Below are 18252 nucleotides of genomic sequence, written 5' to 3'. Positions count from 1 at the left end.
ACGTGATCATATCATACCCATAAGACCGACCTTCTCTACCTGAATCCCAGAAGTCCCCATTCAAATATTCCCATTGATTTCGTCCCTCGAAATTTCATTTTTAATTCATTTTTTGTTTGTTTTAGCACAGCCCACGCGAGTGTTATTTCACATTCACCTCGTCTTAACGCCTTCCTTTGATGTCGGATATCTGATTATGCGTAAACGGGTTACGCCGGAGATTAAATACAACTTTTGACGGTGGCTACGCCTTTGAGCTAATTCGCGAACAATGCCGTTCAGGTCCGCCCTCCGGCTTCAAGCTGTTTGTCTGCTGCGAAGCGAACCGTTTGTGCAAACGGTCCTCGATTCTGTGGTTTAATTAAAACTACTATGGCGCTCCGACGCTTCCTTTCCTTTGTGACGGCCCAGTGCATTACGTTCACTGCATAATTAGGTCACCCAGGTGAAAATGCCAAGATAATATTTATACGTAAAACCATCGTTTACAGGATTTCGTTTTTTTCTTCACCATCGTCCTGGACAAGCGATGCATGTAATTTGTATTTTACAACTGCATCGAGAATATTTTTTGTAGGTATTTTTGAGGAAAGGATTTTGATTTTAAAGCCGATTACGCGGAGCAGCTTGAGGCTGATTGTAAAATTTTTGAGAATTAATTACATCGATTAAAGGTGATTATTGCGTGTATTCCATACTGTATGTGTAAAAAATTATTTTTCTTAACGCTTTTTTTTTTGTTTCAGCCTATTTTGTCTGTCGGCTTTACACAGTGTAAATATTCGTGTCGTAAATCCCACCGAATGAAGAAACACGTTTCTAGCTTTGAAGTAGCCAAGTTCCATGGCCGATGCTCATGAATATAAAATTGTGCCGCCCGCGGTAAAACGTCAAACCGTAAACTTTGATGGTCATTCGAAACGCGCATGCTTACCTGCAGAACTTCCTATCGATTGTAAAGGCGAAAACGCATATTCCGTAAAAAAAAAAGTAGCGCAATCTCGCACCTACAGCCAATAAAATGTCCACGCTTTACGCGTTTCAAATTTATGCGCATATAAAGACATATACAGAGTTAGCACGTTGAGACAGCCGACCCGGTCAGGCAGCAAAACCACATTTAATTTCCCTTGAAACGAATTTCTCTCTCGTTGTCGATTTCCAAAATGAACGAGAAAAAAATGCCTTTATATTAACATATCAAAAAGTACCATTCCAATCTGACACACCGAGTATAGTCCCAAGTCTAAGAAGCATTTATATTCTCCTTTACAGCCCCTGTCTACAACCCCTATAACATCCGTAAGAGGTTAGAAAAGAAAAATGTTCGGGGTCACAAGTGATCCCGAATGACCCTATCACGGGAGCCGTGGTGACGTAAGACCGCTGTCAAGCTGTTAATGCGAACGAGCGACGGTGTCGCCATCTACGAGACGGCAAGTTTCCACGACAGTTATTAATAGGCACGGTGGAGAATATTTAGGCATACGCAAGGAATGCAAGCCCGAACTGTACGTTATTTATTTTTCTTTTAATATACATATTTTTGTTTTCTTTCTTTCTCATCGTCTTTTTGGTCTCTCTCGTTCCAGAAGCGGACGTCGGACGTTTCAGAACCATCCAGGCACATCCGGTCCATCGCTCTTCGCATGTTGCAATCCTCATGATTCGTGGATCGCTTACGCTCTCGCGATACCGCAGGAAGTCGCTGCAATGGATCACCGGAAATGTCCACGAGGCTTGATTCTTATTGGATTCCTGATTACCAGTCTGGACCCTGTGCTCGGCTCATCTTCTTTACTACCACCCTCTACACCCCACGTCCTCATGTAGATGTCATTCCGGTGCAACGGTCCAGTCCAAACAATCGTACATCCTCAGCATCACCGTCCGTGCTATTTAAGCGTTCTAGAAAATTAGGTATTTCCGGTTGCTGAGGAACGACAGTCTCTGTTATCTTATATTCGATGCTTTATTCTTTTTATTCTTAATCGCGTGCAAGGGGTTGAGCAATATGCGATATATTAAACCGCGACGATCGTTTATTCGTGGAATTATAACGTTGCCCGGTGTAAAAGGGTATTTATGGCGGTGCCCGGAAGTCTTTCGAAAAATATGTCTCCCCTAATTATGAATTATTATAAACATTCTGCGGCACGGCGGGTGGCGAGAAGGGGGCGAAGGGGATGTATGGATGAATTTCAACGTGGTCAGGGGGACGTGTCGTCAGGGCAGAGAGCCAAGTCATTAGCGTCGAAATTCTCTGAAAATATGAGGCTTCCGTATTAGCATTATTGATAAACGAAGTCGTGGGGCGCGCGAGACAGAGAAAAGGGGATACGGATAGAGAGCGTCGATATTGAAAACAGTTCCTAAGCCTTTCAAAATAGAAGATCCCGCATTGGGAACGGCCTCTGAAGATTTTTCTAAATATATTCGCGCTACCCGTACAGTCATCGATATATCATCTGACAGTTTCCAAGTGGTGGTTCATACGTGGAATATATTTCAGTCTCCAACAGTACTTACGGAAATGACGTTCTCGTGCGGGAATGGTGAAAAAGGAAATGGAAGAAGAAAAAAAAGTCAGAGAAAGAGCCACAGCGTGACACCTTCCTGATAAATCATTTTCATTCGGCCACGTCAATTTTTATTAACGGTTAAGACATTTGGCTTTAAAAAAAAATATTACGTCATCGTCGTACCAGTTCTCTATCAACTAAATTCCATATCGAAATCAACCAAATTCCATACGGAAATGGTATTAATAAAATATACGTATTTTTTTTTGGGGGGGAGCAACCTCGAACTCATCAGCAAAACTCGAATTGGGTTTACCCTCGCATTCCGTGATATCGAAAATACCTATAAAACTCGGGGAATCCCCGGATCCACGAGTCTTCTCGAAGCAATAAAAGAAAAGACACCCCCATTAAAAATTCAGCCGGAAAGTGGAATTTCGTTCAATAAGTACCGCAGAACGTGTGATTAGAGTCACTATGAGAAGGAACCAAGGAAATAGGACAGGGGTTAAACCAAATTATATATAGGGTGTACAGTGTGGGTGTTTATAAGAAAATGAAATTTTGACAGTCAAGATATACTGTGCAGGGTGTGACTATAACGTGCGTATCTTTAGCCTAGATAGGCTCGAGCTCACAAAAGGATTCGATTAGGACCTGCCCACTCTTCAGGACCTCCTTACATAATTGATTGCCTTAATTTAACCCTAGGTACTCTCCATCAATTTTCACCTACGACCGAGACTCCTCGGGCAGCGACGCTTCACGTCCACGTATCCATTTTACGTATGGGAAAATAGAGTGGCGGGTTTGCGTTTTCACTAGGAGACCTCGCCGTTCACCAATAGAGACCAGATAGCCTAGTGACATTTTCCTGGCAGGTTCGTCTCTCCTTGTATGTTGAAGTATATATATAATATGTACATTATGACTCTGGTGTATAGACAAATACACTTATGTATATCTCTGCCTACGTTATGTACTTTGTATACGTGGTTATATGTGTATAAATATATATATGTATATGCAGGATGGACGCCCAGCGTCGGCCGGATAAGCTTTGACAGAGTGACCCTGTTATCGAGCGAGTATGCTGGGGGTTAGGACAACCAGACACTGGGATGTGTACCTGTACGGCTGGCGTCGCGACGCCCTGGAACTCGCCACGCCCGAATACCATCACTCGGGCTAATTATAGAAATTTTTTGGAAATTTCATAATAAACAGGGGAGCAGGTGACATTTTTACCTTTTAAATAAATTTAATCACAGGGTGGTACGCGTACAGTGTATTTTTGTCTGACGATTTTTTTTTCTCGCAGGTGGTACCTGCAAATGGACTGTCTTACTGGCGTGGGGGCACTATCGCAAAGTGGAATTCGTCGTTTATGAAGAGTACGGGCCAAATCCGTTTCTGCGAGACGTGACGTATTTCGCCGACTGCTACGTCACGTAGGATCAATTTGGTTATTGAATTGAATGGATGAATGGATAGCATTGAAATTTTCTTGATGGGACGAAGAGCGATAGACTGTCGTGTAGGAGTTATATAATTTTTTTTATTTATTTGTAAAATTGGATTTGGAAGAAGTTTTTTGTTTTTGTAAAAATTGTCGGGGCGTTTTTTTTATGAATTTTTTTTGTTGCACGTTTCACTTGGTATAATTTAGTGGACACTTTTATTTTTAATTGCCATCCACTCTTGGATACTTTTTGAAATTTATTTTTATCTTTAAAGTCCCTTGGGGTTGCTCTTCACGATGTGGGAGGCCTGAGGGTGGAAATTTCACTTGTGCTGTAAGCACTGACAGGGAGCCGATGAGATTCTGAAAAATGTGTCAGCTAGGGATTTTTCGCTGTTTTGATAACGCAGATGGGATCTGCGTCTGGATGTAATACGATATCGGGGAGACATTCGGGCTGGAAGGTCTGAACCCTCTTTTAAGGGACGGCGCCTTGGCTATTTGTTTTTCAAAAATTGTTCACCTTCGCACCCTGTTTCACCGTTTTCGTACCGGCTTACTTCCAACCTCACTCAGTCATTCTAGTTCGACCTTTTATTTTTTGTAAAAGCGCGTCACAATCACTTTACTCTGAATAGACATAGACGTGACAACCCCAGTTGTTGATTGGCTGACAAAGTGTTGACATTTATCATACGTAATGTTTCTTCGATTCAAATTTAACGCATGATTTCGCGAGTCATAATAAAGCTTTTCTTTTCTGTATAACGTAGAGAAATTTCAACAATGAAACCACGTGGGAGATTGTAAACAAAAATTCTTGTACTTTTCCTTTTCTTACTAACTCATTCTAAACGAGTCTAGCGAAACTCGCGAATAAATGGGAATTGGCGTGAAAGCGAGACTTGGAAGAATGTGCAAAGGAAAATTTTTTTTCGCAACAAAAAAAGCTCTCGTCAAAAGCTGAAAAAACAAAAGCTCATCGCGATATCCAACGAGCGATTTTCATTCGCGAAAGGAAATCGTCAAAGAGGGAGACGTACTTTATAAAAAGTGAAAAATTTCATTACAAAACGACAAGGCATGAAAAAACGTAAAATTTGATAATAAAACATAAATAAAAGAAAAAATGATGGAAAAGGTAATTTCAAAATTTCCAGTCACGCGAATTCACTGGCTGTAATTTCTTGACCATTCACGGACAATCTTCGTACTCAAAGTGACCGACATTTCCCTGCTGTACGTTCGCCAAAGCACGTGTATAGATCCCTATCAGGAAGCACCTGTTCCCATCTGACGGATTACCACCGCAGCATTCTAATTAAGGATGGGATCCATCCGAGGGTTAATTTCCAGCGGAACTAAAGTAAAATCACAAATGATTTAGTATTCGGGATCTCAATCAAAACTCGTACCTCTTATCTAGCATTATAATCGTAATTGCACGTGATTTGTTTTCCCGAACTTCTCAATGCTATACATACCATACGTAACTATAGATATGTACATAAAGACAGGGTGAAACGCACTGTAGCATATAGAGACAGGATTAATATTTATCAGGGAATAAAATTTAATTCATAAATCTACAGAACTACCATACTGACTGTTCTGTCCGATCGACCCTGCCAGTCATTTACAATTATTACTGCAGAACGATCCTGATGGTCGTAATCGGCTCATGCCCATGGCGCATTCATTAACGATATTGAAAGCACTAATCTTTTTAATAATTTTCAATAAGTATATCGAATAAATTGAATTTAGTGATTTTTCCAACGAATAACATTTAAGCCTGTAAAGCGATTATTTTAATAATTATCCTTTATGAGAGTGTAAGGGCCATTTGTACATTTGACAAGCATAGATACTGGTCGCACGTAATTTTTTATGCGTATAGAAGATCACTGATGAGTATCGATATAGGGTTTAATAAATTTAATGACGAAGTGCTTTACATAATGAGTAGCTTTTCGCCGTCTCTTTGATGTGGCTCTTTTTGTATGACGGCAGCCGTTTCGGAGTTAATCTAACGACTAGCTATACTCATATATATATATATATATATATATATATATATATAATATTTATATATATATATATAATATTTATATATACATATATATGTTATCCTTAGACCTTAGAACTGCTTTGCTTCTGTTAGGTTGGAACCACGGAATTTCCGCGGTGTCAGAATAGCTACTCTGCTGTTTTCCCAAAGGAAATTGTGGGAATCCGACATCTGCCAAGTGCAGATAGTCAGCCATCTTGGTACGCCTAGTTTGTCAAATTCACGTGGCGCTTTGGGTCGTATAACGAACTCTTTGGATACATGGTACGTGATACATGAGAGATTTTATATTGCAGGGATGCCGTGGATCCGATGAAGGATAAAAAGAGGGAAGTCGCGGAAGAGAAGAGATAAAAAGATTGTGCCTGAGAAGAGGAAGGAAGAAGGAAGGCTAAACCGGAAGTAAGACCCGAGTGCAAAAATTTCTACGAGGATGAAATAAGTTGAAGCTAAATTCGTTATAATTAAACGAGACGGATAAAACAGTGTAAGGTCTTGTTAAGCACGAGCAATTATGTCTAATTACAGTAGAAGCTATTTTCATTAATGCCACCACTTGTTCTCTCGATTCAGGTGGTTCGCTGAGTTTCCGATGCGCCGTCGTCGTCCGTCGTCGAAATGCCTCTTCAGAAATACAGCGGCGTCCCGTAGCTACCGAAGCTCCGGCTTTATGCAACCGCAGGATCCTACGGAGTGAATCGTGAGAACGTTTCAAGTGGGACCATAGCCGGGATTTCCGTTGGCTTGTTAAAACATTATGATAAATGGTTAAGTTTCATCTAAAATTTAAAGCGGTCGCCACTCTCGAGGTAGATCGTATTTTTGTTTTGTTATTTAAAAATTTTCTTACCGTCTCCGCAATCTCCTTTGGGTTTTTCATTATTTTTGTCGGTTCTGCGCATGACCACTGCGCAGACTGAAATTTTTCATTGTACAATTCTATATTGTACTTTTTCATTGTTTAATTGTTCTTCTTTCTTTCCTTTTCAGTAATTCCTTCGCTCCCACTGGCATCTTTACTCGTTAACCTCTTTGAAGGCTTCGCTACTTTTCCTGCCAGCGCCAGATTCTTCTTGCTGCTCACTCATTGCTGCACCGGATGCATAATTTATAGCTGTTGCTCGTTTATTTCGCGTTGAATATTCGATTGATTTATTACTAAGCGCTGGATAGGTATATTTTAAGTACCTGCATGCGTACCTAGTCATACCTTAAGCTTTGTGTAATCCTAAAACTAGGGAATGGGTGGCATAGTCGGCGAGGGGGTAGTGCGGAGGAGGGAGGTGAAGCAAGAGTTGCAATTGTTAATTTAATTGATGAAATATTAATCATACGAATTCACCTAGTGCGCAGTTCAAGCTTCGTTCTCATTAAAACGTATTGCTGATGCTGCTCTTTGCTAATGTTTCGCAATAAGGTTGGAATATACGTGGCGAGTCAGAGTACACGTGCAGAGAAGCGTGGATGGTGAAAATAAAAAATAATAATAAAAAGATTGTAAAAAGGTATTTAAAAAAAAGGAAAAATGTATGAAATCCGGGCCGACGGGCCATTTCGAAGCAGCAGCAATGAAAAGGACGATGTGCACGCGACATTGCAGCAATATTTATACTCGGTAATATAACCAGCCATTCGTTTAGTTTTGCACTCTAGTTAACTTATACCTGCACTGTACTGACCTCGTGTTATTTCGTTATTGCGTAACGGCGAGATAACATATTTTTAAATAGAACTTTTGGACTCTGTTAACCTCAAACAATTGTTCGCTAAATGGAAACTCGCTTCGTTAAATGGAAACTGTGGAAGATGTGTTTAATGGTAATTTTTTAATAACGATTGTTCAGTGTAGTTTGATTGTGAATAATCGGGTAACGAGGTGAAGTTGGTCACGGATGTAGTGTTTGAGGCTGTGGCTGATGTCGACGATGAAAATTGTATCATGACAATGACGGTTGTGACGGTTGATATTAGAAGCTGTAAAAAAGGTGGATTAGTATTTGAATAATTTATTTTTCTTTTTTTTTTTCTTTCTTCTTAGTACCGAAAGGAATTCACGCAAAGTGGCAGCCTTTCCTAGACCCACGTCGAAATGGATCGGTATCGTTTCCACCTGCCCGACGAAAATGTCGACCTGTATTTTCGAAAATTGAAACTGCTCGTATTTTTTAAATATCTTTTACGGGGACTGTGCACCGGAGTGGAACTCTAGTTTCATTCAATATTCAATTCAGAAGCAGGTTCTGGATTGATTCCATGCATAACCAGAGCCATAGCCAATATCCAGGTATACTTACACTCCTATTAAAGTCTTTGGATGCTCGTCCACTATTTACTGCCAAGAGCGCCGTTCGGGTCTGCCAACTCTGCAAAATGTAAAAATTGGAATTTAATGTATGTAATAGCCATTCCGGTTGGATTAGCCGAAGGGAAAGTAATAGGATTATGATTTTTATTTCTCACTAGAATTGTATTCTTAAAAGTGCAGCCAGGTGGGTGAGACAACAATGGATCTCCGAAGATGGATACAAAACAGTTAATGGATGCTGGAAATTGATTTTAGAAGAAAGTTATCGTTAAAATAAACGTCAAAAAAAATTCCCTGAGAAATTTCGAAAATTTCACTGGACCCAGATGCCTGACTATGAAGGTGAGCCATTCTGTTCCCCTCTGCAAGATGTCCAATATCGCTAAATCTTGATGAAAAAATTTCTTTATGCTTACAGAAATCAAAATTCGAATGGGAAAAGCAGTTTCGCAAAATTTTCCAGTAACTTTTTCTCTCGACAGTATGAATATCCTTAGGCAGTAAAAAATAAAAGTTGCCAGTACCAAGAGGAATGAAAGTAGACCGTAGAGACTAGTTTAAATAGTCCAGAAGGATCTATTAGATATGAAGGTCGGTACCCCAGGTGTATAATTACCCGGATAGGAAAAAGCGTTCTAAGTCTTATTAAAATTCCTAGGGGATGGCCGACTCCTGTTCAAGTAGCTGGAGGTTCCCCAGGACCAGGAGAGTCTCCGGGGTTATTTCAGGGAGTCCCCGACTAAACGGAATGGATTGAGAAGAATGCAAGTGGTAGTTCCTCTTTCCGTGGTCTCCTTCCTTTTGTCCAGTGGCATTCGAAACTTCCTCTTCTTTTCCACTTCTGGATATAGAAATACCTCTATACGTATCTGTATGTACATTATATCTCTCTTTCACCTTCCACCGTCCCAACGTCCACGTCTCGCTTCCTCTCGTTCCAACCACTTCTCATGGCCGTTCCTACGTCGAATTCAAGGTGAACCTATTCATTCGTTTCCATTTATAGATCGGATACCTATCGATTCTTATTCACCACCGATGATCTTCCGTCCTAGGTCCCACCAAGCTGCGGTATTTTCTCCCAGAGCGGAAATCCGCTCTGCATCCGTACAATGGACCATGCTGCCGATTGATAGGGACGTTATGGTCATGGATTTGCGAGTCTGGCTATTGACACTCAGGATAACGTATCGAGGAACAATATGGGTCACCAAGTCAGCCAACCTAGTGGCTAGTTCGTGGACGTTTGCACTTTGGGTTTCATCGATATCGAATATTACCCAGTAGTCGTGATTACTTGAAAAGCCACTTTAATTCGCGGAGGATTGAAAATGGTGCGGCTGGTTAAAATTGATTTTTGAATTTATAGAGCCGTCGCGACGCTCCGGCAAGAAACTCGGAGATGGAAAATTATTGTAATGCATTTAACTGGGATAGGACGAGATTAAGGTATTTTATATTAAACTAACCTCCCTTACTGCGCTCTCTGCTTGATCGCAGACGTGGAGCAACGGCAGAAATAACACGGCTAACGAATTGCTGACAATTAAGAGTCTCTTCATATTTGCAGGATGGCCCGAGAGTATATCAGAAAACAAGGAGTGGATTACTAGTATTCCGCATATCCGTGCGTTCCAGAATATCGACATTAATTGAACTCGATATATCGAATCCATATTGTTGACCAGAGCTTCGATATTTATGTATCGATACATCAATTCCAATATTTGATGACTGTTATCGTTTTTGGTACCAACGTGGGACGGCCGTTTTGAAAAATATTTCAGGGTGTCAGTATCTGCCGCATTCTTAACGGCTCCTCTTCTTGCATTCTGAAAGGAAAATACAGCTTGGTAAATGATTCAGCTGTTGGTTACGGATGGATGATTGCGACACTTCCGGCATTGCTTAATTATTATCTTTTTCCTGATTATGAGTGGCTGCTATCTGAAACGAGGTATGGGTCCATCGAAGATTTATTGGTCCGGCTATAGCAGGATACTTACGGCAAACTGTTTCAGGGTCTTCAGGATGTCGAAGAGGGATGCACGGATGAAATAGGATACGCGGAGGATACCAGGGGAACGAAACTGGCCAATAAGAGGGCAGAGGGGAATGGAAATAGCAAGGGAACGAGAGAATGAAGGAAGAGGAGGATTAGCCTTCCTTTCCACCTGTCTTCATTGTTCCCCGAGCTCAAGTGGCTTTCGCGCTAATACCCTTAACGGATCAAAATCGATTTCCTATTGGTAGAATTCGTGGGAGTGGAAAAAAGGATAATCGAAGCTACGGTAATCCAGCTTCCCTCGTCTCCTATCTGAGAGAGTGAGCTCATTTATGGCGCATCTTCATCGTACACTTTCTTCGATGGTACCCATGTATATATAGATTGGTATGCTCAAGCTAGCCACTTAGGCGTAGACGTAAGCCAGGCAATTATTATAAGAGGGAAAGTAAATAGGAATAATACTTTATCGATAATTACTTTGTAACCGAGAAATTCAATGATTCGATATAAAGGAGCCTTTTTTGCTTCCTGGGATTTTATCGTTGAGGATGCTCCAGACTTTGTACATTTTTTTATATCCATCTGTACCGGCGACAGTCGGCGATTAAATTTCATCATGGTATCTGAATATCCAATATGGCTGTTGCCACGGTGAGTAACATTCGGAGAGATCTTGTTCGATTTAACGTTAATTAAACTCTCGACGCCATTCAATACCGGCATAATCTCCCGAGATTGAAAATAAGAGTAGTAAGGTACAGCAGAAACGTTAACTTGCTGATCCTTCGGATTTTCACTCCGTGTCGACGCCATTATCTTCTGGCTTATGTGATCGTTGATATTCTTTAAGGCCAGCTTCACGCAGTAGGCGAGAGCAGCGTAATGAATCTGATTGAAAAAAAAAAAAATTAGTTAATTAGTCCAGTAAATTTTCAATCGCATCACGTAACGCTGCACCGTTCAGATAGAATAGTAGTTTTTAATTATCCCATGGCGGGACTCATGAATTTTTGGTAATTATACAAAATTAGCAGTAATTATTATAGCGATTGGTTATTTGACTTGTGAAATTGAATTTCATCTAATTGCAGTAACTTTAATTCAATTTTTCTTAACAGTTACCATGACGACGTCGGTTATAAGATTGGCCCATAGGAGAAGCCCGTGTCCCAAAATTTCTACTGGCTTATACTCCGCGCGATCAACGGTCCAGTTGGTTGCTTCCAGAATTCGAAGAATTAGGAAAATCGGAAAAGCCAAGCAATGCGGCATATACGATTTTTTCGTACAATACGAAGATCCCATCGACTCGAGAATGACGTTTGCGCTGTTTATAGAACGCAGCAGGAGCTTTCGGCGAATCCAGCATGCGACTAATACCGTAAGGCGAACGCTCAATTGTGTAATCAATTGTACGTCATTCAAGGTATTAATATTTTGCTGGTGAATTATTTGCCCCTTAATTCATAATTAGGATTTATTATATTAAAATTGCATACAATTTTTTAAGACACTCCAAACTGCTTACCTGCAGAAATTTTTGAAGCAATATAACCTCACCGGTGGTCAAGTAGTACAAAATGGAAATGATCGAGAAGATAGTCAATAAATTATTGATCATATTGAAGGACAGTCCCAACAGTAAGTATTTTCCTTTCTCGTCATTTAATAACACTCCCGTCATAATGGATTGCATAACAATCGTTTTCAATGGCTGCTTCATGTCGTACCTGCCAATGGCTCTCTTTTGAATTGAAATATGACATATTTAAATACTCAATTTATCGACACTAATTTACACTAATAAATTCTCAGTTTATCGATACTAATAGCAATAAGAATCGGTTGGTTGAATTTATCCGTGTTTATTTACTGTATTGGTTTTATTAGTAAAAAATATATGCATATAGATATAATGCGTGTGCCGCGCTATCAAAGCGGACAAACGACCTGGAAATTTTGGATCTGCCACTGCGGTAGTAAAGTATACGTCATTCATTTAACGCTAATGTTTATTAATTAATAGCAGCCCAGTGGTAGCAGCCAGCTATCCGTGCGGGTCGGAGCTCCTGGGATCACGGAGGAGGATAACCGCATTGGCGTAACTAGAGGTTCCGGAATCAACGGCAGGAAAATCGTACGTGTAAAATGGCAGCGGGAATGCATTTGCATTTACATTCGGGATATTAAGTTGCGGCTCACGCTATTTTTACTGGCGATCATAGCGAGGACCATCAGTATGCGATGCGCCTGGGGCTTCATAGTTTTATGGATAACGTCCCGGTAGGGACCGGGGAAACTTTCCACTTGGAAAAAAGACTGGAGGGAAGAAGAGGGTTGCACGAAAAAAAAGGAGGAAAAAAGTCTCCGTGACTCTTAGGACAGTGTACCTACTGGGAATATGAGAAAATTTTTCGAGTAGCATCTTTTATCATATATTATAATATTATACACTGGTAACACACTTCTGATCGTACCGTATAGAGCGTCCAGATGAATTTTCGAAGCAGATGGTAATTTTGGAAAGGTTAAAAACAATTTTATCTAATGTTTGATTTAAATATCTCTGTTTTTTAACCCATGGGTATCAGTGGCACGGTGAAAATTGTATTGGGAAAGCGAGTAAAACAAAGAGTCATAAATTAATTGCACGCGTGCTGCACGCGTTATTTATGCGAACCCCTGGGGTTCGCATGGGAGATTATACTTATAGCCGTGCAGTTATCATAGTTTAGTGTGCGAACTCTATTTGCTTACAGCCGTGGCCATTTGTCACGTGGCTTTTGAGCATCCTGACCATCTAATGGCCGTCCTGGGGACGAGAACTGGCGAGTGTCACATTTAGAAAAAAACGTACCTGGACGATCGATGCAGTTATATCACCTTGTGACTTTTCTTCTCTCGGTCACGTGCGTTGCGCTTTAGGTTTTTTTGCCTTTCTTGGATAACGGACCCTTAGGGATGTACGATGCTTATTAGATAAACGGATGGAGAAGGAAATTTTTTCTTCGATAGAAAAATTTTTATTTTCTAAGATTCCACTTGCAATGCTAGTATTCGGTATTACTTTGATAAAAAAAAACAAAAATTGATTTCTTTGATCAGAAAATTTAATTCAATAAACTTTATGCTTCTTCGTGTAATTCTTTTATGCGCGTTGGAGACCATCAGAGAATTTAGGTACTTTGTCGTTTTAACAGAGCATTCAGTTGGAATTGAGGTCGTAATGTAGAATAGAAATTCTTGTGAATTATATTACCAAGTTTTATGTACAATTTCTTTTAAGGCGTCTAGTTTAAGAAAATAAGGCCATCTTGGATTTAGTATTAGCCAGTAAAAGAACTTGGAACGATATTTAGAGGATTTCAGGTACTTCTGATTACCGACTGAGGGATGGGTACAGTACGTGGAAAAAATGCTATTAAAATTTTATAAGCGTCTACGTCGTTTATGTCATCGAAAACTTACCAGATCGGCTGTACTTTCCGTGCGACTTGCGCGATCCATTTAACGGATCTATATCAACATTAATGTATATATATAATTGCGTGGATTTTTGAAAACAATTTTTATCGGTTTTTGACAATCATCAAACAATTGTTTGAGACGCTCGTTAAATGATGCGCGAATAATTTAATTTTGTATGGTAAACATTGCGTATAGACGCGTCAAGTCCCTAGGGCGCCGGAAACGTCACTGGATAAACTCGCTCGAAATGGCTAGAATTTTGCATGGTGCCACAAAGCTCGTCTTTTATTCATGCCGCAAATTGTTGGCTCCGTTCAGACCGAAGTGAACGGTAAATACGACTAGCTCCGGGACGATGGAAACCAGCCGGAAGATTCGGTTCTAGTAAGTATAGGAGAAAATAGTCTGACGCTTTTGCGTAATAGTCAACCGTTACGACCGCTTATGACAAGTGGCCTGACAAGTTGTTACGAATGACGTAATTTTTGTAGCTCTACCATACCGACAGATACTCACTCACTGTCAGATTTCAAGGCAATACGATTGTTGAGTATAACAGTTGATGCATATTTGATATTTAGATTCAATTTATTATATACATTTATATAAATTATACCTACACTTGGTTACAGTAGTACATTTGTTTGGCATTTATCACGTGAGTCGTTTGCATTATTTCTAGATGAAACATATATGAAAACAATTAACTACTTGAAGTAATTAATTTGATTGATTGTTATTTTCACGGAATGATGGGATAATAGGTTCGATCCCTTTGTTTTTACGACAATGGACCACTTGTAAGTATACAATTAAATTCGTTAGCATTAACCTAGATTCCGAAGGCGTGATAGTTGTATCTAAAATGCATTGGAATGACAATGGCAAGTAAAGTTTTGATAGTCGGAATAACAAAATTCGTTCCGCTTCTAGAACGACTCTAGAAGATTGGTGAATAGATAGAAACAAAGAGAGGACAGAAGGAATCTCAAAAAGTATGAATAACAGGAAAATGCATAAACTCTCATACCCCTTCTATCAGACCGCCAGATGTTTTGAGGGTTCCGAAGCAATCGAAACTCTCAAAACCAGATGCACATGCACTCGTAACGTCGCCATTTTTGTCTGAGTTACATGTATGCAGGCCGGCACGTACGAAGAAACTGTTACTCCAATATATTTTTTGCGATAGAACTGCTTGTGGAACACTCGCGAAAATATGTAAAAATATACGAGCATATACGCGCAAATATCCATATGCCAAATTCAAATGTGGCGCCAATATTCGTGACACGTGACTATGAGAAGTTGTGAAGTAAAAAAATGTCGCAAGGCACGCGACTGTTACTTCATTAACGTTCTGTTCATTATTCATGGTGTCTGGCTTTTTCTTCACCTTATTAGTGACGTGTCCACGGTCTTTGCCGTAGCTCCATCTGTTGTAAAATCTTTTATCGAAACTTCTAGAAAGTGTCTATATTACCAAGCCAGCAGACTGTATCGCTATCTACCGGTAGTTATCGCAAGGATTAACCTTGCACGAGGTATGTAACTGTCTAGGATCTCAGTTACTCATGTGATTTACGCAGTGGTAGTGGACTGATAGCAGTAGTCGGGTTTCTGTTAACCACCTTAGGCATCGTGCTTTATACCTGTATATATATTATCCCCCAGGTAGACATAGGTTAGGTATATCCGTACTGGGCGACAATAGCGGTACGCCTTAGGTTCCGCGAGTGTTCTAGAACGATTTGAACTTCCAGTGCACAAACCGTGGCTCAGACAGTTTGTATACTTCCTTAGGGAAGGAAACCATTGCGAGTCGCAACGCAAATTCCGATGGCTCTATCGATAGAATTCCGGAGTTCCGGTTTGAGAGGATGCCATCTGGAAATGGATACTAGAGGACTTGAGAGTAGATAGGTGCTTGTTATCTCCAGAGACAGTCAACGTGCGGATCGTGGAGATGCCATCTTGGATTATTTGAATACCTGTGGACGTTAATGTGCCGTGGCAAGACTTTTGTGCTCGAATCTGGGATACGTCGATGATTAAGGTCAGTGTTGATTTTTTCTAAAAGAAAAACAGACAATGGTGCATCGCCCAATGGAAAGTCGAGATAAAATTGAAATTGGTACTTGGTGCTTATTGCGAACGAAATATCAGGAAAGTTTAATGTGAATTGGACGTTTCGATTTTTTATTTTCCCAAATTACCAAAGTTCTTCGTGGTTAACCTCTCTGCTGTTTCTCGCGGTATTGTTTTTTTTTTTTTTTTTTTATAGTTAGCCGGTAATTTACTGACTATCTCTCTCTCTCTCGCTTTTACTCTTTTACCGTATACTCCTTTTCATTGCCGTAGAAACTGGTTTGGGACGGATTGGCAATTAAGCAATGTCGCTCGTAATTTGCCCACGCGAATCTCCCAGGCTCCTTTTCGAAAGCTTACTAGCTTCAGTAGGAAAGCCTACTGTTTACACAGAGAATCATCCTGCTATTCTGCCTCTTATTCTCCAGGCTATTCCCTCGTAAAATTCACCCTTCGAATTTCCGACCTTTGACCTCATCCTTCCCTAACCACTACTACCGTCATCCGAATGGGGCTACATAAGTCTTTCATAGGGTAACGTTTTAAGGCACCCTTTGTCCCCGGAATGATTTCGAGAATGTAAAAGCCGACGAGAGCTACGCGATGGGGCGGTTCGTTGAAACTACCCCGGGTGAATCACAGCATTTTATACATATAGAAAATCTCTTACCGTAGAACAAAGAATTAGGTAAAATCAATGAGCAATAAAAGAAAAAATTGTTAGGAGGGGGATGGAAGTTCATCGAATAGATGAAATCACTAAAATTCTCTGTGACATTACCTCAATTCGCGAAAGCGGTGACTTTAACGATTCTTATGATATACCGATATCACACTGCACTTAAACCCCGGTACTCCGTCTATTTTCTCCATTGGTTATCAACGGAATTGCTCGACCTTTTTTTTTTTGTTTTACGAATCTCGTAAAATCTTCTATTACTATTTATTAGAGTCGGGATTCGGCTCGACCTACTTTTTTTTTCCTTCACATGACTTAAGGGGGTGCGATAGCTCCGATACGTTATCACGAAATTATCGCACGCGACCCCTGCAGACATTTCGCGTGTCCAGCTGCACTTAATATCGTGTGAAAAGCAACTTTAACAGATTCCATTATACTCGAGCGTATACATACGTATGTGAGATTTAATTATTTTTCATGTGGTTCTGCGATAACCGGCATTTTCTAGAGAATCGTATAAGGGCTGAGGTACCTTCGTCCAACTAATTGAGGATAATCACGATAAATTCTAAGAAGCGTTTTCCGCAAAATTACCCTCCCTCCATCACTTTCTTAACCTCCCCTCCTACCTTCACGTCATTCGCAACCTTCCCCTACGTACGCCGGCTGCCGCAAATTAGATGCATAATATTCGCGGCAGCCGCCAACGGGTGCGGAGGACTGCTCGTAGATAATAATTAGCCAAGACCATTGTGTCGAGCTACGGGATCCACGTAATTAGAAGTGCAACTTTGGTCTTGGCCACTTGGTTAATGCACGGCCGGGCGGCTGCAGTCTCTAGATTGTTGCACGAAAGTCGGCATTCCTTGAATTATTTCTTAGTTAAGTTTCGAGCATGAAACTCGGTCCCTCTTGTTTAAGACGAAATTAAATATTTTTTAGGGATACGCGTTTCCTATTAGTGTCTAGTGTATTTGTGATGTAAAATGAAAGTTTTTATAGAATTTATTAGGGAATAATTGAATTTTTTTTTTATAGTTACTAGATATGGTTATTTCGACATTTGGATAACGAGCCTGGATCGGACTTGAAGATTAAAAGTACGGCTTTAGCGAAAGGATGATAATCATGAAGACGAATATCTGATAACATCAATGGAGAATTTAAAAGTAATAAAAAATTGTCCATTCAAGCCATCCAATTTTCCAAGACTTTTTCATCCGTAAAAATTCTAAGCTATGTGAACTTGGCACCCGACTTTGGAAAATCAAATTTTTTTTTATAGACTTATAGATTTAGGTATGTAGTTGTTTGTAGTACCAATTTTTTCGTTTGTAGTAGACCCAAAAAAAAGTTGTAGCATCATAAAAAAAGCCCATCCACCGACCTTGAAAAAAATAAAATCTAATCACTGATTCCTGCAGAGAACCGTTTGTAGTTGATTGTAGTGAAAGAATTTCCGTTTGTAGTAGCATAGAAAAAAAGTTAGACTTTTTTTTTTTCTTCAAGATATTTGTAGTCGTATATAAGTAGTAGCTTCGTTTCGTTTGTAGTTGTTTGTAATGACATTCTTTTGTTTGTAGTTACTACAAACAACTACAAACGAAACGAAGCTACTACTTATATACGACTACAAATAACTTGAA

The 18252-nt window shown here is 40.0% G+C and overlaps 2 protein-coding genes and 4 long non-coding RNA genes across 15 annotated transcripts in view; 5 read left to right on the top strand and 1 right to left on the bottom strand.

Annotated features, from left to right (window-relative positions):
- Positions 1 to 480: 480 nt before the first annotated feature.
- Positions 481 to 7165, top strand: LOC112495111. Its single transcript, XR_003061340.1, has 10 exons — positions 481 to 674; positions 747 to 882; positions 1276 to 1511; positions 1593 to 1920; positions 3234 to 3403; positions 3553 to 3757; positions 3844 to 3973; positions 6352 to 6542; positions 6629 to 6864; positions 7046 to 7165. It is a non-coding gene; the product is annotated as an uncharacterized LOC112495111 (long non-coding RNA).
- Positions 7166 to 7829: 664 nt separating this feature from the next.
- Positions 7830 to 13847, bottom strand: LOC112495109. Its single transcript, XM_025090081.1, has 9 exons — positions 13837 to 13847; positions 13226 to 13322; positions 11897 to 12098; positions 11491 to 11826; positions 10846 to 11256; positions 9830 to 10192; positions 8350 to 8418; positions 8097 to 8186; positions 7830 to 8029 (listed from the first exon to the last, which is right to left on the bottom strand). Exons 3-9 carry the CDS (start codon positions 12089 to 12091, stop codon positions 7868 to 7870), a joined length of 1626 nt encoding a protein of 541 aa, XP_024945849.1. The 5' UTR covers positions 12092 to 12098; positions 13226 to 13322; positions 13837 to 13847; the 3' UTR covers positions 7830 to 7867.
- On the top strand, positions 8519 to 10048 carry LOC112495112. Its single transcript, XR_003061344.1, has 5 exons — positions 8519 to 8702; positions 8779 to 8951; positions 9019 to 9336; positions 9416 to 9809; positions 9931 to 10048. It is a non-coding gene; the product is annotated as an uncharacterized LOC112495112 (long non-coding RNA).
- LOC112495114 lies at positions 10189 to 11572 on the top strand. The gene is made up of 3 exons (XR_003061346.1): positions 10189 to 10317; positions 10382 to 10651; positions 11487 to 11572. It is a non-coding gene; the product is annotated as an uncharacterized LOC112495114 (long non-coding RNA).
- LOC112495113 lies at positions 11659 to 13234 on the top strand. Its single transcript, XR_003061345.1, has 3 exons — positions 11659 to 11794; positions 11879 to 12009; positions 12395 to 13234. It is a non-coding gene; the product is annotated as an uncharacterized LOC112495113 (long non-coding RNA).
- A 1570-nt stretch (positions 13848 to 15417) lies between the features above and the next one.
- The window catches only part of LOC107272786 (alkaline phosphatase), a 79969-nt gene continuing 77134 nt past the window's right edge, over positions 15418 to 18252 (top strand). For 8 of the 10 annotated variants that reach the window (XM_015750277.2, XM_025090074.1, XM_015750274.2 and 5 more), the window contains exon 1: positions 15418 to 15892. In XM_015750277.2, coding sequence (XP_015605763.1) covers positions 15884 to 15892 — 9 coding nt within the window. In that variant the 5' untranslated portion in view covers positions 15418 to 15883. The remainder of the gene's footprint in view (positions 15893 to 18252) is intronic. The other 2 variants (XM_025090078.1, XM_025090080.1) reach the window with 1 other exon arrangement.

The sequence above is a fragment of the Cephus cinctus genome, unplaced genomic scaffold (genome assembly GCF_000341935.2).
Source record: "Cephus cinctus unplaced genomic scaffold, Ccin1 Ccin1_scaffold1265, whole genome shotgun sequence".
NCBI classification, from domain to species: domain Eukaryota; kingdom Metazoa; phylum Arthropoda; class Insecta; order Hymenoptera; family Cephidae; genus Cephus; species Cephus cinctus.
Note: the sequence above shows the minus strand (reverse complement) of the source record. Positions and strands in the feature narration are given on the sequence as shown.

Bases quoted from the DNA above. Each gene is read 5' to 3' on its own strand.
- LOC112495109 (XM_025090081.1), bottom strand. From the start codon at position 12,091: ATGAAGCAGCCATTGAAAACGATTGTTATGCAATCCATTATGACGGGA. The intron at 11,827-11,896 runs GTAAGCAGTTTG...TTATGAATTAAG, and splicing joins TGCTTCAAAAATTTCTGCAG to GGGCAAATAATTCACCAGCA. The intron at 10,193-10,845 runs GTAATTATCGAT...TTTTCCTTTCAG, and splicing joins TTGAATTTCTCGGTTACAAA to AATGCAAGAAGAGGAGCCGT.